The sequence below is a fragment of the Lytechinus variegatus genome, chromosome 2, assembly GCF_018143015.1.
Source record: "Lytechinus variegatus isolate NC3 chromosome 2, Lvar_3.0, whole genome shotgun sequence".
Lineage (NCBI taxonomy): Eukaryota > Metazoa > Echinodermata > Echinoidea > Temnopleuroida > Toxopneustidae > Lytechinus > Lytechinus variegatus.
Window position 1 is genome coordinate 18,206,082 of NC_054741.1, and position 22,505 is coordinate 18,228,586.

Here is a 22,505-nt window from a genome sequence, read left to right on the forward strand (position 1 = left end):
ATTTCCATCTTAATTTAATTTCTACTGAAAATAGTATACATATTTAAAACCTACAATGTGTTGCCCAAATTGTCGAAGTGTTTTTCACAACATAATGTATCATTAATTTTGTTTGCAACGGATACAAATATTTATGTTTATATATGGTATACAATTTGTTTTTGTTTGATGGAAGTGAAATAAATTTGAATTTGAATTTGAATCGAGATATGACGATTTATTTTTCTCCAGAAGACAAACTGCTTTATTTCTGTTCGGTATCATTATTTTGTTTTATGAAAAGTGTTGGTATTCTCTCATAGGGTGGGGGTTTTCGATTTGTCCTTTTTAAATGAGAACTATTATCAAGGATCTCATACCATAAAAAGAAAAAAAGAAACCTTTGGACATCGATGTGCAGTTTTATTTGTAAACCTCGTCTGCCTCCCTCCCCCTCCCTCCCACCCTCCTCTTTTTTTTTCTCTCTCTCTCTAAGACACACACACACACTCAGGCCTTGTCTCTCTATACACACACCCTCTCTTCCCCTTCTCTCTCACACACACACACTCGTGCGCACAAACACTTTCTCTACCTCTCTCTCTCAATCTCGTTGTACATTTATCGCTATTATTGTTTCATGAATTGGCATCCTGCACTCTCTCTCTCTCTCATGCATCACACTCTCGCCCCCTTCCAGTCTAAAATATTGTAAACAATATTTCCATTTGCTTCTCACATTCCTTCTCTCACTCTCCCTCTCCTTTTTTCTCTCCCCATCTATCTATCTGTTTCTATATACCCTTCTCCCTATCTCTGGCTATTTCTCTCTATGCATCGATCCTCGATCTCCCCTTTACTATTTCTTATTCATTTACTTCTCACCAGCAGTATATCTATCTATCTATTTATCTATCTATCTATCCATCCTCTCTCTCCCTTTCTCCCTCTCTGTTTGCGTGTCTATCGGTCTCTCTCCCTCTCCCTCTGTCTATTTATCCCCCATCTCCCACTGTATCCCTTTTTACCCTTTCTCGCCCCCCCCTCTCTCTCCCTCTCTCTTGCCTCCTTAACTACATTATGACACATAATACATTCGGCTAAATTCTGTTATCATTTTTCCCCCTCACAGAAGTCTGTTTTTTTTATTTCAAATGCTCACTTCCAAATTTATTTACAGTTCTTGAGGAAAATGTATACACAATAATGATAATTATGATAATAGTATTGACACCTAATTGACAATAGTTCTTACATTAAATCATTTCATATGTTTATTTATACATATCAATATATAACAAGAAAATAAAAACTACTATTGTCCAAGACCGATGGGATTGAGATAATCACACATTGACATCGCAAAGTTTCTCTCGACAAATTGACAAGAATTCTTCATATAAAAACTCAAATTTTCTTTCAAACATAGACTATATTTTTCTACCAAAATTTACGTAGTCCGTCATATTTATTTTCAAGTTCTTTTTACATAAAATTGCACACTAATACTACATGTCAGTTAGAACAGCTCGTGTAAGATGTAATTTCCAGCCATCAGATAAATTCATACAACACTGCCTTGTCGTCAATTTCGGTATACATCATAGTTGTGTTTTATTATAAAATATGATATCAACTAAACATAATCCACCGCCCCAAAATTATCTTTAGCCAATTATTGTGCAAGAATCTGAATACAGATTATCCAGCGGTACACGCAATGACATCCCTTTTGTTTAAGACATTGTCTTCCTATTAATGTATATAAATCTAAACCATAGATTTAGAAGGATTATCCACACATTAACAGGTTACGACGAATGGACTCACTGAATAGCAAAGGGTACCTATAGAGTAGAAACATTACAAGTATTTCACACAAGAAATTGAGCGATATCCGTCAAGCAACATAGACTAATGAAACAAGTGGATTGGTAATTACTAATTTGTGTATTTAAAAAAGAATATAAAGTGTAACACTGCTGCTTCCATTGAAAATATGAAATCGTTCATCATTAAAACATTTAATTTTCTTTTATTTCATTAAGTACCATAGATAAATACATGTTTTCACGTACATTGCATTTTGGTCCTATAACTAAAGGTCAGTGATTGTTAAATCGAGTCAAATCATCTTTTTTTTTTCATTTCTGGCCAGTTAATACTGTTGTCAATGTTATTTCATGATTAAACATCACAATTATACATGAACGCACATATAAAACATCGAATCCAAGTAGTTATGAATGAAATTGATCCCATATCAAATATTTTCCTTTCATATTGTTTTTCTCATACTCCACATAGAACCACGTTTATATTTCACAAATTAATCCGCCGTTCCCCTATATAATCGTTAATCACACGAAACGCAATGATCAGTACCCGTAATCATGAAATATAATGGGGAAATTTGATTCATTCTTTGAATTTTCATTCAGCGTTGAGTTCATGATAATTATACAGAAAGATCATTTCAAGATAATTGGAATCAAAAACTAAAAATGAACTATTTCACAGTGGTTTGGATCTTTGTTAGATATAGACATACTACCTCTATCTGTGACTCTCTTGGTAAAAAAAGACATTTCCGCTCTTAACAGACTATTTTGAACGTTTTACTCCGAATGCCCATTTAAAGATCAACATTGAATTACCAATATGAAAGATCTCGGTTAACTAAAGGACAGTTTGAAACCTAAGACATGGTTTCAACGTTAAGTGATGTAATTATGTGGTATTGGCGAGAGATCTCCACGGCGATGTCAAGGCAATCCCTTGCATGCCGATGTATTGCAGCTATAATACTCAAGCAGAATCAACTCGGGATTTAATCGGGTCAGCGCGAATCCTCAATATTTAAGATTTTAGCTTTTAACGCGCTTAGCAAGGTGTCAGAAATCCGGCACCAACAACTTGGATTTCTTTTTATCCCAAAATCCGGTGTTCAATTCTTCACTTTACAGATGCAGTAGGTTCGTTTGTAACGGAGCTTTGATTTAATTGGATGTGTATTGTTTTATTCATGGGGTCCCTTCACGCGATGATCCGAGACATGTTTGTATCGATGAGTTGAGGGATTCTGGTTCTATCTTCACCTGCTCGCCCAACTAGCCTTCTACCATCTCCCTAACACGCTTTACCCACTCTCTCTGGGAGTTAGCCCTGCATGGAGGGGTATTAGTAAAGGAGCTGGTTGCTCATGTTTAAATGCAGGCCGTGGTGTGTTGGGATGCTAGTTTCGATCTCTTTCTCTCAACATCATGTTCTACTCCCAGGATACATGTAAGAATCTCCGCTCCAATCATTAAAACACTCGCACCAATATTCCCTCTTCTTACTTGACCTGTTTCCTCGAATTGCAAATCATGTATCCGAAGAAGGGAAAAAAGTTCAGCTCATTGCCCAGTGGATCGCTTTATAAGCCTCTCAGTCATGGAGTCGCTTTCTTATACTCTATTTTTTATACAAGAAACAGAGAGTTCGACGTCATCGGTAACTGGCTTCATCCGATGTGCTCCAAGCTGCGACGTTTCACGTAACATGGACATCAGCAATCAAGCAAGTGGTCAGTTCTACTGACCAGGCTCAATGTCTAGTTATCAACAAGTCAGTCTCTCGACTGACAGACCGATCGGTCTCCTAATGGGCTCACGATGGTGTGATTCAGGCGAACCAGCCGCCTCAGATGGTCTCTCACTTACAAGGATCGGTCTGGAGAAAGGAATCAAAAGAAAAGAAAAAATATTTCGATTAAATCTTTGAAATGTAACCAAATTTCAAGAAATCAACATGCTATGGTTTTATCGGAAAGAAATATATTTTTTTCAATATCCCATTTAAAGAATCATAAATTTGTTTAAGAGATGGAAATTTTTACAGGATTCTGTGGTACCTTGATTGGCTGATGTGAACTTGAGAAAAACAATTTTAGGAATTTATTTTCCGTCTTCTTAGATTTCCTTTCAAGATAAGTTCATCTCAATAAATTTACTTGAAGTATAAGACATACATGTATGGATCTAATCTGCTTACCTTTTTTGTACTGGCTTGAATGCTGTCCTCATTGACATTTCCTCGGATGAATGTGAAGGAGAATGTTGCTTTGATTCGCCTGAAAAATACAAATAGAAAGTAAAAGAAAATACAGAGATGATTAGAATCAATATTGATGGAACATGAAGAAGAAAATAACAGAGAAATATTGGAAAATAGAAAATCACTTATTCGTCTGACGAACGACCAGCGAACACATACAATGATGAACAGGATTCATTTCAGGGAGAGAGAGGGTGAATTTAGATGTATAGAGATATGTTGCGATGATTAGGTGGAAAAGGTCAGGGGAACTGCTTGCTATTTTATGAGAAGAAAACACTCTCTGAAATTAGAGGGAGAGTGATATTCTCTGGCTGTGTCTCGATATACATCCATGTTCTTCTGATGACACTTGTATTTTTTAGTTTCAAACTTATCTCTCTCTCTCTTTCTCCTATCAACTATTCAAGTGGTTTGTCTCATCTGAACAGTCCTATCCAAGTTACCCTTAAGCGCGGAATTGATAAAAAGCGTACACAACCTGTTTTTACGCTCATCGCCTGAAAGATTTACCTCTGATTCTGCGATTCGATCTCTCTTAATCGCTGTTTTCTTTTCTTTAATTGTTGGCAACTCTGGTTTCGTTGCCTGAACGAGTCCGATCCAATAACAGGGAATAGGGCGTTTTTGACATAGCTAATTTCCTCGGAAAAGAGCACAGGCGCAGTCGAACAACCGACAACCACAAAACAATCTCAAACGTTATCCTGAAACGTAGACCCGTGCATGCCGTTTAAAATGCTTCGCCGCATATCATAGGTGATATGCGTAATGATTCAATTCTAGCACTCGAGTGACAAAGAAGTTAGATAACTGCGGACATCGATACTGAAAATGGAATTAAAATGAGAGCAGACACTAGTCGTCGGTTGAAGCGCTGAGTAAAAGCTAGGAAACCGTTTGAGGCGATTGCTGTATAAACCGACAGTATCTCTTACAGGGATTCAGGCAATGTGTGAGAAGAACGCGAGCATTATAGACACACTATTAAATCTACGACATCAAATATGCGCAAGGGTGAAAACAGTCTTCATCACCCGATCTGCTGTGTTCGACAATAATATGATCAGTTACTGCTCAGATAAATGCTAATTTGAATAAATTAATATGTAATTCACTAGGTGAGGATAAACATTTATTCTGCTAATTCCAGAACCCTTCCATTCGACCGCAGGCTAGGTGGCAATGCGATGGGGAAACCCGAGACATTTTGCGCCGAGCATGAATACTGTTAGACAACTTCCTACCTATCAAGACACAAAAACCACTCTGACAAGCATGCTGACGACTCAACAAGAATTTTGTCCTCGCCTTGTCAATGCTCACCAAAAGGGTGAGAAATAATCAACACGTTGGGGTTTATACTTGGTCAAGAAAAGTATTTTTAAAGAAAAGGAACAACAAGACGAGTTGCGAAAGGAGAGAGATTGAGCCTGGGGGTTCCGAAAACTAAGATGACACACTCACGAATTCGATTACATTCTTATTTAGCAATGCCTGCCAAAATTGTACAACAAAACAAGCCTTTTACATCTGCAATAGCAATTCAGTTCTCTCACACTCCTACTCTTACACCATGCACGATGTTTCTGTTTCAGGGCATTTTCTTTTCTTCCAATTTTTTGCAATTTGAGCAACGTGATAGCTTGCCTGTTGGTCAATGCAATTTCATCAAAAGACAGCAGAATGATTTATTCTGTCCCTTTTAATTCCACCACTTCATGGGAATTCCTAAGATGAATCTAAGAATGTCTAATATTGTAAGAAACAGTCTATAGGCTTTCATTAAATTTTCATTGCATTTGCTTTGGTTGGGGTATATTTGACGCCAGTTAGTGACTTTCCACGACAGTGTGAGATTGGTAATATTCTACAGAATAATTTGGATAAGAGAGGCTAGTACTCACTTTCTTTCTGATGTTGAATAGAAGCAAGTATACTGGCTGTGATACCGCTCTGGTGAGAAGCAAGCTCTTTACTCATGGTGTAGCGGGCGTGGTGGGGTGTGGTCGCTAAGAGAGGTGCTTGGGCGGTGCTGACGACACTGGTAGGTGCCCCTTGTGTTCCTTGCGGGTGGGGGTGTTGTGCATGTGCCATACTGGCGGCCAAGGCGAGCTGTGAGTGGTGAAGGGGGAAACCGGGTGGAAGAGGAATCCCATGAAACTGTCCATTAACCCAATGCCTCAGACTCGACATAGGTGAGTCATAGGGGCTTCCAAATGCCATAGCAGGGTGGCGACCATTGAGTCCACTGTGGAACAGAGTTCTGGGTCGTTCTGGTGTTGAGGATGTCGCCGTGTTAGCCAAAGACCAGATCTTGGGCTTGTTTTGAGGGACAGAGTTCGATGATTTGTCCTGGTCGTTCACGTCATCATGAATGGGTGTGGCGCGGTCATGACTTGGTGAAGCTGATCCACAGACTCGCACAGGACTGGACGGTCGACTTAGTTGTAAACTATCGGGACTATTATCTCTCGGGTTTGAATCTCTGGATGTGTTCAGACGGAGTGGGTCTAAGCCATTCAATCCGCTCAGTCGGTGGTGTTCAGCTAGCATCTCTCCTCTCCTTCTGTAATCGTCCCTATGTGTGGCATGTTCAGGATCCTTTGGACCTGCAAACGTACAAAACAACATTCTAATAACATTACTCTCCGAACATTTCAAACCTTCTCAACCGCTGTAATCCTAACAAATCGTTCCTTAGCATCTAGAATATCCATGTCCCAGAAATATTACAATGTCTCTTCAGTAATTGGTAACGAGACTCCTCGGCGACTCTTCTCATTAAACATCATTCTCATTGGAACTTGGAAGAATTACATATGCAATGTCTGGCCAATATTCTGTGTTGTCATTGATGCACATAGTTTTAAACCTCATGTCAAAATACCAAAAAGATATCCTCGACCATGTTAAGTTAAACAATTGGAACAAATACTTCTGTCACTATTATATTAGAATTTTCTCAAGAATTTCTCACCTGACTCCATGCGATCAGCCATGACGTCACTATCTCTCATCACGAGTCCCAGCCTAGCGGATTCATGCAGCCTCATTCGAATATCCTCTTCATCTCGGTGATCACGGTGGTGGTCATCGTCCATATCCTTGCCAAGCAATCGTGATTCACCGTCAAGTTTCGAATCCAAATCATCACCGTCAACGTCGACGTCGATGTCACGAGCGTCATCGTCATCATCGCCCACGGAGTCGCAGTCGTCTTTGTCTTCGGATGTGCCGTCACCGCATCGATTCCTTGGTGACCAGGTCATCTTGTTTTCCTTCTTGAGGCGACGTCGAGCGTTAGCGAACCATGTTGAGACCTGGGACAGAAATAGGACAGATAAGAGTAGAGAATTGATATCAACTTCTTACTTTATACCGTTTTATATTTTTGTCATTTATATCTTAACAGGAAACTGTATTTAGTCAGTTGCAATTACAATCACTTCCACATACAATCCAAAAGGGAAGTATGTTCTTGGAAAACAATAAACGAGGATTGAACTTGTCTCACCTCATCCATTTATTCGTTGTTAGGAAAAACAAATCAGTTTGATTTTTCGACAAGGTGATTTTAATTCCAATCTTAATTGAGCACTCGACTCGGACAGAAAGGTGAGTTGTCCAACATCAATTTTGACCTTGACTGCTCGAACACCTCCGTATAAAAACATTTCATTACATCGTTCACGGTTAGATTTAGGAGTAATAAAGGAAACAAGTTCAATCCCGGGTTAACTCGATTGGATGGATATTTTGTACATGTTAACATAATATTTTCTTTCTATTTTCATGTTGTTTGGTTTACGCTTTCCTTTCCCTGGCAATGTATTCCTGATATATTATATATGCCATGTCGCTGATATGCTATAATAAATCATCATTTCTCCCAGGGGGATGATCGAAAACCTTTCACATAAAATGTTAAACGTCCCCCTTTCTCTCCCCCTCTCTAAACAAAACACCAGCAAAATCACGACAATAATTTGTGATGATAATCTAAGCACTGTTTCTAGCGATGAAATCTGTCTGTGACGATAGCATGATGGAATGAGCAAAACAAAAAATGGATAAAAATGGAAACTATGAGAGGACGGCTAGTGTGTGTGTTGGTGTGTCCTAAGGCATGACTTATTTTGTCGATATCTGATTGGAATGCCAATTACGAAGAAGCTAGATACGAGAAGATGGCTCGTCCTGGGGCAGATATTTCACCCCTAAAGGCTAAACATCATTACAATGTGATACACAGTAGGGTTAAAATGATGCTGAAGATACGACAGGGATGCACGGGAGAGAAAACAATTTATCTACAGCGTGCCGCTATAAATACTTCCATGTTACAAAATACATTGATTCCCCCTAGAGAAGACAATCTATGCTTTTCAAGGATTTTTTTTTATGTCCTTGTGACATGGATGGAGATGAAAGCCGAGGAATAATAAAATGCACGAAGTTCATTACGGCTATAACGGGGAGGGGTTACAAATTAAATTTCAATGCAATCTTATTCAACATACAGTAATACACAACTTAAAAAGACATAATTTGAAAATACGCACGACCTCAGTTAAACTGAATTTTGATGATACTCTTAAGAAACGACTCGACATAAATCAACGACTGATTAACGATGATGACTATGAAAAGGAAAATGGTTCTTACCTGTGTGAGGGTCATCTTGGTGATGATGGCGAGCATGATTTTCTCTCCCTTGGTCGGGTACGGGTTCTTGCGGTGTTCATAGAGCCATGCCTTCAATGTCGACGTCGTCTCCCTGGTCGCATTCTTTCGTCTCGCGCCATTCAGGTCCATGCCATATCTACACAGACAAACACGGAGTTTAGAAGAAGGGGGAGGCGGAGATTGAAAGACAGAGACATGGAAATATAGAGAATGTGGTGAGATAAGAAGAAGACAGGGATAAGGGGCAGGGAGAAAAAAATTGAGAGATAATTGTAACAATGGTCTAAATAATCATACTTTAAAGATAGGACAGTTAAAGATAACACAGTTATAACTTAACAAGATGACCAAGAACATGATTTCACGGATTTGTTGTTTCCCGCTTGCTTTTGCTTGGGACATATCCCTCCTCAACCTTATGTTAATGCGTTGCTTGTTCTTTTTTCAGTTCTCGAATTATTGTCCAAGTGCGCCAAATGAACTTTAAAATGTACATTTCTAAATCAATCTTTCGCCGCTCAATGGCAACATGCATGCACATCCTCGACCGGAGCGTGTAAACACTTTACAAATATTAGACGGAATCAGGGTATCGGATTTACCCCCCTCCAGACAATGATGGGGAATCATCTTTACCCTCTTCTTCCTCTTCCTCTCCTTCATCGTATGTAAATTACCTCCTTAGGTTTCATCCTAACTCAATTCTGCTCAGCGACTGCCCAAATTGGCAACAATCAGATACCTCAGAGCTCGACAGTGTATAACTGGGACAACCAGATACCCTTTTATGCAACGTAATAACGGACTATTAATGCGAAATATGAGCGCAAGATATGAGAATGAACGGTATGGGAAGAGGTGAGTTTCCAAACAAGAGCGTTTATTTCTTCAATTCAGCAATCTGATATTTCATAACTCAACCGAGATGTGCTAATATAATAGTCTGATTTAATTTCTTCAATGCAACGTGAATATGGATATCTAGCCCGATCTTTATATTAGAGTTACGCTTTTTGGCATGATCGTTTCAAGTGTGGACTAACTCTTGAATTCAAAATCAAGATCGAAACAAATAAAGTACTCTTCTTTGATTCATACTCTTTATTTGTATTTCAATTTATAACAATTTTTTTTATTTCGATTTCATTGCTTGAGTCTGCATGTGAACTGATATCAAAGCAAGAGCCCCCCCCCCCCCCCGTTGCCTTGATTTTTTATTTCTTTATCGAAATGCAGAAAGATATAAACAAACTGCAAACCTTAAATTTGAAATTTCATGACAAGAAATTGAAGGATGTGGTTTAAATCGGTTTGGAGATTGACTGGAGAGTGATTTCTGATCGATAACAAGATCGACATAAAAGCTCGTGGAAAAGATCAAACAATTCTCGTACGTTTGTATTCAAATGTTTGCGTCAATACAACATACTAATCAAGTTATAAGATAAAAATAAAACAGAAACAAGAATTTGATTGTTTGTAAAATATGAATAGTAAAGTGCATTTTCTCAGTCTCGACGTTAATAGTTCCTTCCCTCTCAAGAAAAGACTGCGACTGCTCATCCCGACATATACGGCCATGGATGGATGTACTTTTTGACATCCACCCGTTACGAGCGAGCGATGCACTTTTGCACATCCATCCAGACACGCAATTGAAATACAATGGAAGACAAAAACAAGATACACACGATCTGGAAAAATACATGAACTAGAAATCATATATTCCCATTTCTCTCCTGAATGCTCCAGTCATTGAGATATTGGGAACGGGAACAAGCCGCTAATGGGTGAATAGCACCGAGTTACTTAGTGGTGACTAGGATTTTTTTTACTGGCTTAAAAGTCAAGCGATCACGGATGCTAAGAACTAGCATCGGACGATCAAAGAGAGAGGCTACATTCATCCTATCTCGGATAGAATAAACCAACTTCTCTCTCTCTCTCTATTATGCGCCCATTCAAACAGTCCTTTTGTTGCAATTCCGCAAAACGAGTCGAAAAATATGAAGAAGCAAAAGGCAACCTTGCAATGTTTTCTTTTTCTTTCCATGACCGCGCGGAGTTGGTGTACGGTATCAAGTACACTCTAGAACATCACTTGGATGTTACCAATTAATTTTGATGAGGTAGAAATATTCAAAAGGATTTCCACAAGACCGCCCCTTGTTTTTCTCGTTGAAAACGCGGATCACCAAACATGTTCAAGTTCAGCACAAACACACATGAATTCCTCCGCATATTTACTCCGAATATTCCTTACATTAACCATGAGGAGTTGGAAATGTTAGTTTAAAGTGCATGTTCAAGACTCGATACACAATTATGAAAGCTTGTGAAATGTTTAGATAAGCCAGGTGTACCCTTAAAAGCCTTTGTAGATACCGCCGAGAACTTGAAAATTCATAATAGAAGATATAGTTACCTCTTGATTTTAAATGTTAGATCTAACATTTCTTAAAGATGTTTACATCAGTTAATTTAACGTTTAGTAATGAAACTTTGCCATTGAATTTGAGGTGAATTTGATATATTGAAGAGGTGCTCCTGGTTATCAAGTCTACAACATAGAAGGGTTTGAGGGTCCGAATCCCATCCGACGCTAATGTCCTTTGGCAATGCACTTATATACGTTTGTCCCTCTCCATCCAAGTGATGGGTACCCGGTATAGGATGTGAACGTCAATGTGATAAATTGGCATATGCATGTGCACTGGTAAAAACGGTTGCTTGGCCAGGATGCTCCCCAGGGAGTGGGGATGGTGCACTTTATGTGTGGAACATTGATGGATCCTATGACCGGGGTAATAATAATTACAATGTAAAGCGTTTAGAAACACAAAGTATGAAGCGCTATAGAAAATAATGTAACTATTAATGTTATCAAGACCCTTCATCGTTGACAAAGTAGAGATGATAAAAAGTACACAAAACAATTGATTTTCAATTTCAGACTGAAGTCGCAGATTAGCTTTAAGAGAATTTTCATTAAAACATGAAGTCCGGAAGCCTATAGAAGAATGTCGCAGGAAATCAAATAAAATAAAATTTGCAGTATCCCTAACTCAGAACGTACATCAGAAATTGTAAATGATTAAACTGATGTCCAAATTGATGTGTAATCTTGACCGTCATTAGGTTGATCCAGACCAGAATAAAAATAGACTTGACTTCCATTACCCTCTTACGGTAAAAAAAAATATATATAACCCTGACCACTACATCAACCATTGCCCCTCTAGCTCTCAATCGGCCATGGTCGGTCGACGATTCATTCCGATTTATTCCGAAAGATGCGCGCGACCCCTTTTATATTCATTAAATTTTCATTAGACCTACAAGCAGCGTAAAATAATGCTAATTCTGGAAAGATACGCGAGCCGGGATCGCAATATACAAAAAAAAACGTCTACGCTGAAAGCGATTAGCGGGAAACAACGAACTCCCTCAGTCAATCAAAACGAAATTAAATTACTAGCAAACCCGATCGTTGTGTTGCCCCCTCATAGATGAATTAGATGTTGGAATTAAACCATTAAATCTGAATCAGAATTACATGGAGAGTTGATGAAAACTGATTTCAACCGTTTCATGGGCAGATTCACTGTTCCGTGATGGGTGTTTAAAATGTCATCGTGGCGAAGAGAAGCAATTGCGGGGTTTAGCTGTATGGTTGTGTAATTGATATTGACAGGCGGTAACTGTTGTTAGCCCAACAATAAAAAAAAGGAAAATAGAAAATCGAGAATATACGGAACAGCTTACAAACAATAAATGAATTGAACTCAAAATATTATTAGGTTAGAGAAAATGAAAATGTAGAAACAAGGAAAGAATAGAACAGACAATTGACCTCAAGACGGATAATTGTGAAATTATTTCAAAATGTAAGGTGACTGAAATAAGTTTAAAAAAATAAATGATTCGACTCACCGATCACCGTAGTATTGGTATGTGGCTGGATCGTACGGATAGCAGGCAGCCTGTTGGGCCGCTAGTGCCGCGGCGTAACCCTCTGGTGTGCCCTTCAAATCAGCATAAGCGGAGCTCTGTAATGCCAATAAAGAAGAAAAAATATTTGTTAAACATAATGAACATTCTAAATATTAAAAATTACATGGATAATTGTTGTAAGATTGTGTAGAAAATCAAATATCCGTTATCATTTGATAATGATGATATATTATTTTAAGATAAAAAAAAACACTTGTTTTGTTGTTTTGAACAAAGTAGACTAGGTAAACTGGTTTTTCTTTTAATTTCTTTTAATTACCCCCCCCCCCATATAAAAAAAGGTGAAGGGGAAAGGCTTCTTTCAAAATTATATGGGGTCTTCTAAATCTGAAATGTTAATATCGTTGAATAAAATAATGCTTTAATGGTAATATTGATAATAGCTGGGTTTATGTAGCGTCTTTTCCAGACGCTGTCAGATGATAATTATTAAAAAAAAACACTATATACTCCTGCTTCAGCTCGGGTTGCCACTTGTAACACTCATTGCATTTAAGGAATTAATCATGCCAGTTACCGATTCACCTCACCTGGGTTGAGTGCAGCACATTGTGGACAAATTTCTTGCTGATGGAAAATGTGTTAATTGCCAAATTGCTCCATATTTTGTTGTTGTTGATTTCTCTTTTTCTTTTAATTGTTGTTACTGTCAGTTTGGTTGTGGTATTACCCATTTTCCCTTTTAATACGTGAGGGAATCCTGAAGCCAAATCAGGAATTGAGTCACCGTTTGTTTGCAAGTTACAAAATATTTGTTTTATGGGGAAAAGAGACGTGGTTTAGAGGCCCTCTTGAAAATCGTGTCGCCCCCTACTGGTCCATTTCTCTAAACCGTCTGGACCTGTATTTGTGGTTTAGAGTAACACGGAGCACCTGTATGGGGGCTAATAATGCACCCGTCAGGTCCATGCATTTTTTTTTTGGTAATTTAGCGGGTGGGTGCTCATAATACTTTGAGCGTTTGAATACGAAAATCAGCCATCATAATGATCATGATGAGATGATTTATTGGATGGATTCTAAAACGTGAATCACCAGTGTACTTGACTGATTTTTGTCAAAGAATGAGATTTGGGGGAAGAAGGGGAAAGGAGGTCAATGTCTTTATCTAAAAGAAGTCACGAGTTATTACAAGTAATTGTAAAAATAACGGATACAAATAGAGAACAAACCATAACGTTTCAAGGAAAACAACATTACAATGAAAATACCTGAATAAGATAAATTTTGACACCGAAATAATAAAACTACATTCTAAAAATCATTTGGCGATGTCTTATAAACAATTGTGCTTAAATAGAAAAAACAAATTCAAACCTTATTATGAAATTATAAATGAACCGTTATTGAATAAATATGGTAATACAACACCGTCAGCAATATATACAAAGTGAAGTACCAATCCTATATTAACGTCAATAGTTTACATTTAGATGATGATAAAAATTAAGTTTTTGCTTTAGTTTACGCAAAGTCAAGGGTTCAGAGGAAAAAACAATATTTTTTTGTTCATATCACTTATGTACAATAGCTTAATCACCATCAGTGATCGAGTCACCCTTTCTTTTAATAATTAATCCAAAAGTGATAAGGACAGTTCATATTCATACCACACGCTTTGAATTCAGTCATCCATCAATTGCATTTTGGGTTTCTGATCTTTTATGTTTTCCTCCACTTCGTAATAATTATTTTCTCTCTCATTTTGTGCCCAACAAAATTAAATACTAGACATAATATAGGGAAGACTCGATTCATTATCTTAATGTAATAATTATTCAATAATGTATAGCGAGCTTGATCTCGGCATCACTTAATTTAAAGATATAGATTGATATTAACGATTAAGAGATTCGTATTTTGCAGGTTGATATCTTTTAAATTCATAGGAAGAAGTGATTTAAATCCTAGAATACGGCAATAGCATGCATAATATTTATAAGTAATGTGTAGAGTAATATTGGCAACTTTAATTTCGGTAACACCTTATAACAATTAACTTGGATTTGCTTATCCAAAGACGAAAGCTAGAATAATGAGTCTTTTTATTACATTTCTGAGGCAATTTCTTTCATTTTAATTTTCATATAATCATCAGTAATATGATAGTTTTGGCACTACGTCGACATTTCATTGTTTTTATTTTTCGTATGAAGATGTTTATTTTCCATTGTATTATGCATAATTCGGGCAAGAATTTTGTAGCATGATTACAAATTAAGTATAAGGCATTGTTTGTTTTTGGCAAAATGATCCGAAATTCTGAACATCACAATGTATTACTGTGCATCAATCATTCTGATTTGAAATACAGGTTAAAATAAAAAGAAAGGTCTTATATTGTGTCGCTAAATAACAATTCAAAACCTTGTCTGTGCATACAATATTGGTTTACTTTGACTATTATTGGCATGAACTTATTTGCGAGAAACGAGCGCTCTTCGGTGAAAATATGCGATATTTCTTGTTCTCGATTTCAGCTCATCCGTTCTGATAAAACTATTTAGTTTCACCTCAGTATAGTTTAGCTAAGGCATCAACAACTCTTTCGAGACGTAATCCGCCATATAATATTCACAACTTCCGAATGCACTACGTAAAGTTATTGCCATGATACTGACCGCATGGCATCCCATCTCTCTCTCTCTCTCTCTCTCTCTCTCTTTCTATCTCCTCATTACTCATCACAGATTTGTCCTCTTTCGTTTTCCTCTTTTTTTGTCTTTGTTTCTATCATTCCCGCTGTTTGTGATCATCGAAATTTCTGCCCGGCAAATCAGAGGGAGAAAAATGATGATAGTTCTTAATATGTATACTCGTGCTATAAAGCGCCAAACAATGAGCTTATCCATCCAAATGCCGTTTGCAAACAGAGGGCCCCCGTCCGTGAAAACTGTTTTCTCGCCCTGAGTCTGGGCGAGCGATCAAGTTTCCATTACCGGCAGAGCTCTAGATTGAGGCGAGTTAACCCAGCGCTCTATCACACTTGACATCGCAACTCGCTTCCTCTGACCAACACACGAGCGAAAAAAAAACAGAGGAGGAGAGATATGCACAGAGAGAGAGATGGGAAGAAAAAGTGAGAGAAGACAATATAAGGAGAAAGAGAGAGAAGAGAAAAGTAGAGAGAGATATAGACAAAAGGACTAAAAGGTATGAAATTAGTTTGTTTTATAGAAGATTTTGGATGTCAAATAAATTAATTCAAATAATTCAAGTGCGATATGTTTGACTTCGTTCAATAAACCGACATACGTTTCACTTTAAAGTTTGTTAATAGTGTAAAACAAAACCAATAATGCTGGAAGACTTTTTAAAAGAAGATAAATGAAAAAGAATTAAAGCCGACATTAAAAAGACTAAAAGAGGGGGAGGGTGAAAGAGTGATTAATATTCAGTCTGCGGAAGTTGGGGCTTGCCACACTACGTCCAATATTTAATTTTCTCTCTTTCTTTGTATCAATTCCTTTGACAGTTCAATTGATCACTGTTTGACATTTTAGCGGATGTTTAACAAAAGTGAAATATTTAGATTTGGAATCTAAATGTATAAAAGCATCATTTGCAATATTTTTTTTCAACCCGTAATACCAAAAAACTAGAAATTTCATAATAGAGAGGTTCCTTTACATTCTCGCAATCTAACCATTGTGGTATTTTGCGAGCAAGTAACTTATTTTTTAATTATCTCTCTTTTTAAAACTGATTTTGTCTCATTTTGCTGTTATTATTACTTCTTTGCAACAGCACCCTCATATGTCACTATATGATTGTCTTTATTTTTGTTCTTATATGAATGTACATTTTTTTTGTCAAGAACGCACATCAAAATGTCGTATAAGGCATATCATTCGGCAAGAGAATATAAGTGACTCGCTGTATACATTATTCTAATTATCTATATAATGTGAATCATTGGTATTCAAATCTCTCCTCCTTTTCATTCCTTCTTCTTTACATACATCGGGAATGGACAATGGGAGCTGTATCGATCAGTTTGCATCAGACCGGTTTAGTTCGCCATTAAATCGGTCGGTACACAATTCTTCAGTTGTTCCTACCATTAAATGCTTGATCGACAAGCTCAAAAATGAAAAGAAGTAAAAGGGGACTCTGCTTAAAAGCATATTTAAGTCGTTTGATGCGATGAATACAATGTTGAATGCTGGCCTCGAAAGTTACATCTGTTATGAGGAGCTTTTGGATAATTTTGGGTTTTTTTTGGATGATGGCATTCGTCCGATATCTCATGTTCTTTTTTTTTTAATGTTGAGAAACGAAGTAGCATGCTTTTTTCTGCTTTCACCACAATGCATTCTTGCTATAATGATAATACCGGATTAAAATGTCGAATTATTGTGCGTATACTTCCTAAGCCCACTATGTATGAAGGCTTATCATGTTCCTCGAGTTAAAGCAATATCCTACTTTATACTAAGCATTGTTCACTCTGTGGTCAACAAACTTGCTTTCTCAGCATTTTGAATGACTAATGAGCGCAATAATGTTATATTCAAATAATAAATCATAAACAGAACAGTACCCGCCTTTTTATTAATTATTCAATTTTCAAATCTTCTTTTACTCTTTCCATGGGCTTTTGCGTGTTCACGAAATGGATCAACAAATCAGTCAAGTTGCTTTATTGCCCGGGGCATCATATTCATGATCGCCTATTAAGCCCATCATTGGCCATGAAAGGGCTCTCGCAAAAAATATTGTGAGCGAAGAGAGAGAGAGAGGGGGGTGCATGGTATAATAATGGAAAGACAAAATATAGATGGACAGACGATAGGATAAATAGGAGGCATGGGGAGGGAGAAAGAAGGGGAGAGTGATGGAGATAAATGGCGTGTTGAAAAAAAACTTTATGAGAGATAATAGATAAAGAGATGGTGAAAGAAATGTAGAGAAAAGAGGTGACGAGAAAAGAGGAAAAGAATGGTATGATCTGGCAAGAGAGGGAGGGGGGGTGAGGGGGACTGAGGGGAAAGAGTGAATGCTAGACTAAGATAGAAGAGGGCAGAAAGAAGAAAGCGGTGGCCTAAATAATTGATGCAATAACCAGACGATAATCAAACCCCACATGTGCTCACATCTTTCATTCCAAAACAACAACAAATAATATTTCCATCTGTCTCGACAAAAATCTTAAAGCACCAAGCTAAATCGCGTATTATGCACAATAATTCTAAGCATAATGAAATATATATCAATAAAGATCTGAAAATATCTTTTATATGCATTGTTTGTTTGTTACCGCCTATTTCTCACTTTTTAACGAATAAGATAAGAAGTTTTCAGAAGTATAAGAGTTCATTTAAGTTTGTGTTTTAACTCATTCATGTCATTAAGAGCAAATGGAACCAAAAAAATAACCAGTCGAAATTAAAGATTATCGGTATTACTCTTTTTTCCATGAGCAGTCAAAAACCAAAGAAATAATAAATACATCTGTCAATAGATTATCGTTCAATTTATTAATCTAAACCCAGTTCTATCATCAGATTATAAGATACAACCTCTAAACTAGCAATACACGATTTATTCTCCCCGATGTTTCTTTTACACGTGTCTTTCCTAGTTTAAAGAAACACCTAATTTATAGAAATAATTATAACATCAGGCCCTATGTCCTAACCGCACATTAAAAACCATCGCATTTTCATAACATTTATATCGTGGCTACCAATATTGTAAGTATTATTTTATTTTGCAAGTAAAACTTGAGAAGCGCAAAGAAAGATAGAATAGAAGAAATTGTATTTGAAATTTGTTTGTTGAATGCCACCATAGGTTATTGTGGGAGATAACAATGCTGCGGGATGATTTATTTCTTTCTTTGTCCATGCCAAATTTGGATCATCTCTTTCTGCCGATTAATGCGAGATAATTGATTAGCTTAGAGTGGAAGGAGAAAGGAAGCTTTCTTTTCCATCCAATCTCCCCTCTGGCGAGGATTGAAATGGTTATGAATATCATAATCTACCCGTAGTGTCGTTGAACTAATGTTTTAACACTGTCGCCTTTCACAAGATGGATGGATTTCAACACTTCATCCATGTTAACATAAAATAGTGAAATCAAAGGGTGACACCAGTTACCCTTTTAATATTTTGTAAATTGAATACATCTTACTTTACTTCGAAGTGTTGTGATTAAAAGTTGGTCGAGTGTAAATGAAAGTGAAACTAAGCGTTCTTTTTTTTTAGTTGCTGGTTGGTTATCTTGACTTCGTTGGACTGTTGAGTAATATACTGTTTTAATATACGGTTAATAAGCAGTATGATTTCCTCATCACAACTTCTAGAGACAAGTTGATACCCAACATCGAAACTCATACCGCGAAACATTTGGTTAGGAAAGAGAGTTGACTTACCAGAGGTGAGTAAAAGGCCGATGGGTCGGCAGCGAAGTGCACGTATCCCTGCTCCGCTGCTGCCGCCGCGTAGGGCGACGAGTAGAGTGCGGTGGGAAGGCCCGATACACGGGCTGAATGGAGTAGCGCTGCTCTGCTGTCTAGCGGCGGGCAACACACGGCCTGGCCTGGGTGTGGATCGCTGGCCACCGGGCGACCTGACTCGCAGCATGTTGTAGCGGGTGCCGCGGCCGACATGAGTAACTATATTGAAAAGAGATGTAATGGAAATCAGACTTTATTTTAATATTCTTTGATTTCATGAAATCTCTATGCATAATTTTACCCCCCAAAAAAAGAAAAGCACACTAAAAATGACAATATCTGAGAGTTCTAATAAAGCATTATCAATATAAATCCCATTAATATCCCAGAACAAAACATTATTGTTGACATTGTTATCATTTCTTTACACTAAAGGCCCTTTATAGATCACCATCATAATAACTTGTCATTGTTCAAGACGAAATTGAAGGCTTCTTGAATAAAACTGACTTAATGTATTCTATTATGAAAGAGTGTAATTTGACCGAGTTTCTCTTGCTTTTGTTCCTTTTTATGTTCAATTTACTTTTAATTAGGAACGCTGCATGGTGCAGTTAAGTATTCTTTCTCTCTGATATAACCCGTATAACATTGATCAATTGTCTTATCCCTTTTTGTCAAACGTGATGGCATTGAATTCTCTCATAGCAAATGTGTGCTTCATCTGGAAATAATTGAACTCGTTTCAAACGTTCGTCAGCGAAGAGAATGGTATAATCTTATTAATTGGTATCACATCAACCATTACAGGAATTAATAACCGTTAACACAATTCGGTTAGGGACAATAATCATTATTGAGTATTAAACAAGACTGAGTGAATCATAATCATTATTCAGTGGTGATGAAAAATAACATTAATGATGTCGATTGTTATCAGATAGACAAATTCAGGCCAATGTTTAACCTTCTTCGTGTTCTTTAGAGATGAATGTATACACTATCTACGGCTCCTATGCGGATTTTTGTCTTATTAAACCGAATATGATGCAAATTTACAGCTGCACGATGGGCAATAGTTTATATTAAATTCTTAATCAATATTCCTTACTTTAAAATGAAATGTTCTCTTGAAAAAGAGTTAGAAAAGGTATAAGTTTTCTTCCATTACTACTTACAAAATAGCAATCAACTACAAAACCCCAATTCGGATATTTATAACGCTTAAGTTTCTTGAGATACATAGCCAGAAAAGGGAACACTCTGTCGGACTGAGACGGGGAATATTAGTATACAGCTCCGCTCTGTTGTCTTATTATTGGGTGATCCGTAAGCGGACATAACCCAACATTAGTGTCCTAGATTATAATTCATGTAAATTATTAAATAAAGTTACTTTTAAGTGAATTAATTGATTAAATCGAATTCGTAGTTTTCTAAGAATGGAAAGCATTGCAGCAAGTATACGCATGTGACCCCAAAAGTTAAAAAGTATAATCAGAGTACAAGTTTCAGTGGTAAACAATTCTTTTATTTAAACAATACATCTATAATATGTTAGATATTGCTAAATGTATATAGGCTTAGTTTTTATAAGGCATACGACATTTATGGTACATTTTTATTTAAAAGATACATTGTTGATTACGAGTTTTCTGATGAAACTGAACATAATAATGTTGTTGATACCATCGACCATGGTTTTCAAGATTTTCTTTTTAACTTACCTGTGATGAAGCGGGGTATGGAAATCCAAATTGAGGATAGCTGGTCATTTTCCAGTCAGATATCTGTTTGTTGAAGTCAACTTGATGCAACGTCGTCACCGCCACTCAAAGTCGTCAGCAACAACTGCATCAACTTGTGGCTGCCACCAGACAAGTGAGTTATTAAATATGATTCCAACTTAGTCTGTTCCTGGTGTTCAACCAAAAAAAAGTTGACTTAAAACTCGGTTGACGGTTGATGAAACTAGCGAGAGTGAGAATCTCCAGCGTTGATTAAAGTCCAAGCGAATACGTTAAAGAGGCTGAAAAATATCCCTGTAGGGGTAATAGAGGGGTGCACGGAGGCGAGATGGGTGTTGGAAGTGGACTCCCAGGGTGACAATGAGAGTGACCACTGGGTCAACAGCAAATAAAACCAAGATGCGACTTTCACTGAAGATGCTACTGGTAATGATAACATTCGATGTGTGTCCGTAGAATATAAGTCCAAACTCTTTTCTGTGTACCACTTTTCGGTGGCACTGGGCCTATACGTCAAAATCCCTGTACATCGTACCACGCGTTCCCATGTAAAACACACTTAGCTACGAGTTGGCAAGTGTATAACATCTGAAATGGTTAGAGGCCCGTGCGCTACCCGATTGCTCGCCTTTCACGAGTTTGTGTCAGCCCCGCGCGTCTCTAAAGCTAGACCCTTCTAAGACCCATGGGTCGTTTCCCCCCTTGTCTGTGACCGCCACCCCCTAACACATATACCATGCTACACCGAACCAGTAGCCCTGCTATTACCATACACAGGGGCTCTCAGTCACCCAACTCCGCCATGAACAGGCCCCGCCCAGACTACTGTGACGTGTACCGCTCAATCACTTTAAGCAACCAATCACAGCAGCCCTTATCTTAATAAGCATACACTATTGTGATACGTCATTGTGATTGGCATACGGAGAAGCAAGCCAGTCTCCTAAGTGAATGAGATTTTCCCCCAGTCGTCATGAAATAATTTTACCGCTGCCCACTGTGAACCGCGGTGAATTATTAGATTGTTGGAAACCGTGCGTTTCTCGCCAATGATCTTTACACGCCGTGATGGAAACCGAGGAGGGTGCGCATTTTGCCTAACTCTACAAAACTTCAGTTTCTACACAGCGTTGTCCGCTGTTTAAAGAGTACTATTGCTAGTTTATATATTTTAACTTCAAAATAATTATGCTTTTATTATACATTTGAAGATTTAGAAAATAAAGCTTTAAAATTATCGTTTTCGCCATGCTATGGAATTGTTCCTATCTCATTGAGAAAAATCGAACAATGACTATAATACTATATCTTAAATTTGAAATCATTCATATCTGGAGCTTTTCCTTTATCCTTAATTAGGCATATCCCCCCTCCATTTTGAGGTATGTGTAGGCTTACGAATAGCATTTTTTAATGTACCTTGTAGTTTGGGATGTCATTTTCATGTCATTTAAAATATTTTTTTAAATGTTATTAAAGTTATTTGCATTTTGGTAGGTGCATATCGAAATGAATTTCATTGTATTATGAATAAGTGATTATGTGATTAGAAGTCGAGTGTCACACACAACACT

General features: G+C 37.4%; 1 protein-coding gene across 1 annotated transcript; it reads right to left on the reverse strand.

The window, feature by feature from the left end:
* Positions 1-1,357: 1,357 nt before the first annotated feature.
* LOC121407483 (iroquois-class homeodomain protein IRX-4-like) lies at positions 1,358-21,675 on the reverse strand. The gene is made up of 8 exons (XM_041598581.1): positions 20,911-21,675; positions 19,160-19,402; positions 12,700-12,815; positions 8,746-8,902; positions 7,058-7,400; positions 5,985-6,689; positions 4,015-4,093; positions 1,358-3,693 (listed from the first exon to the last, which is right to left on the reverse strand). The coding sequence occupies exons 1-8, from the start codon at positions 20,956-20,958 to the stop codon at positions 3,582-3,584; spliced, it is 1,803 nt and encodes a 600-aa protein (XP_041454515.1). The 5' UTR covers positions 20,959-21,675; the 3' UTR covers positions 1,358-3,581.
* Positions 21,676-22,505: the final 830 nt, after the last annotated feature.

Excerpts from the sequence above, each read along its gene's own strand:
- LOC121407483 (XM_041598581.1), bottom strand. The coding sequence starts at position 20,958 with ATGACCAGCTATCCTCAATTTGGATTTCCATACCCCGCTTCATCACAG. Across the intron at positions 19,403-20,910 it reads CATACCCCGCTTCATCACAG|TTACTCATGTCGGCCGCGGC; the intron begins GTAAGTTAAAAA and ends TTTTCAATATAG. Across the intron at positions 3,694-4,014 it reads TTCAAGCCAGTACAAAAAAG|ACCGATCCTTGTAAGTGAGA; the intron begins GTAAGCAGATTA and ends TCCTTTCTCCAG.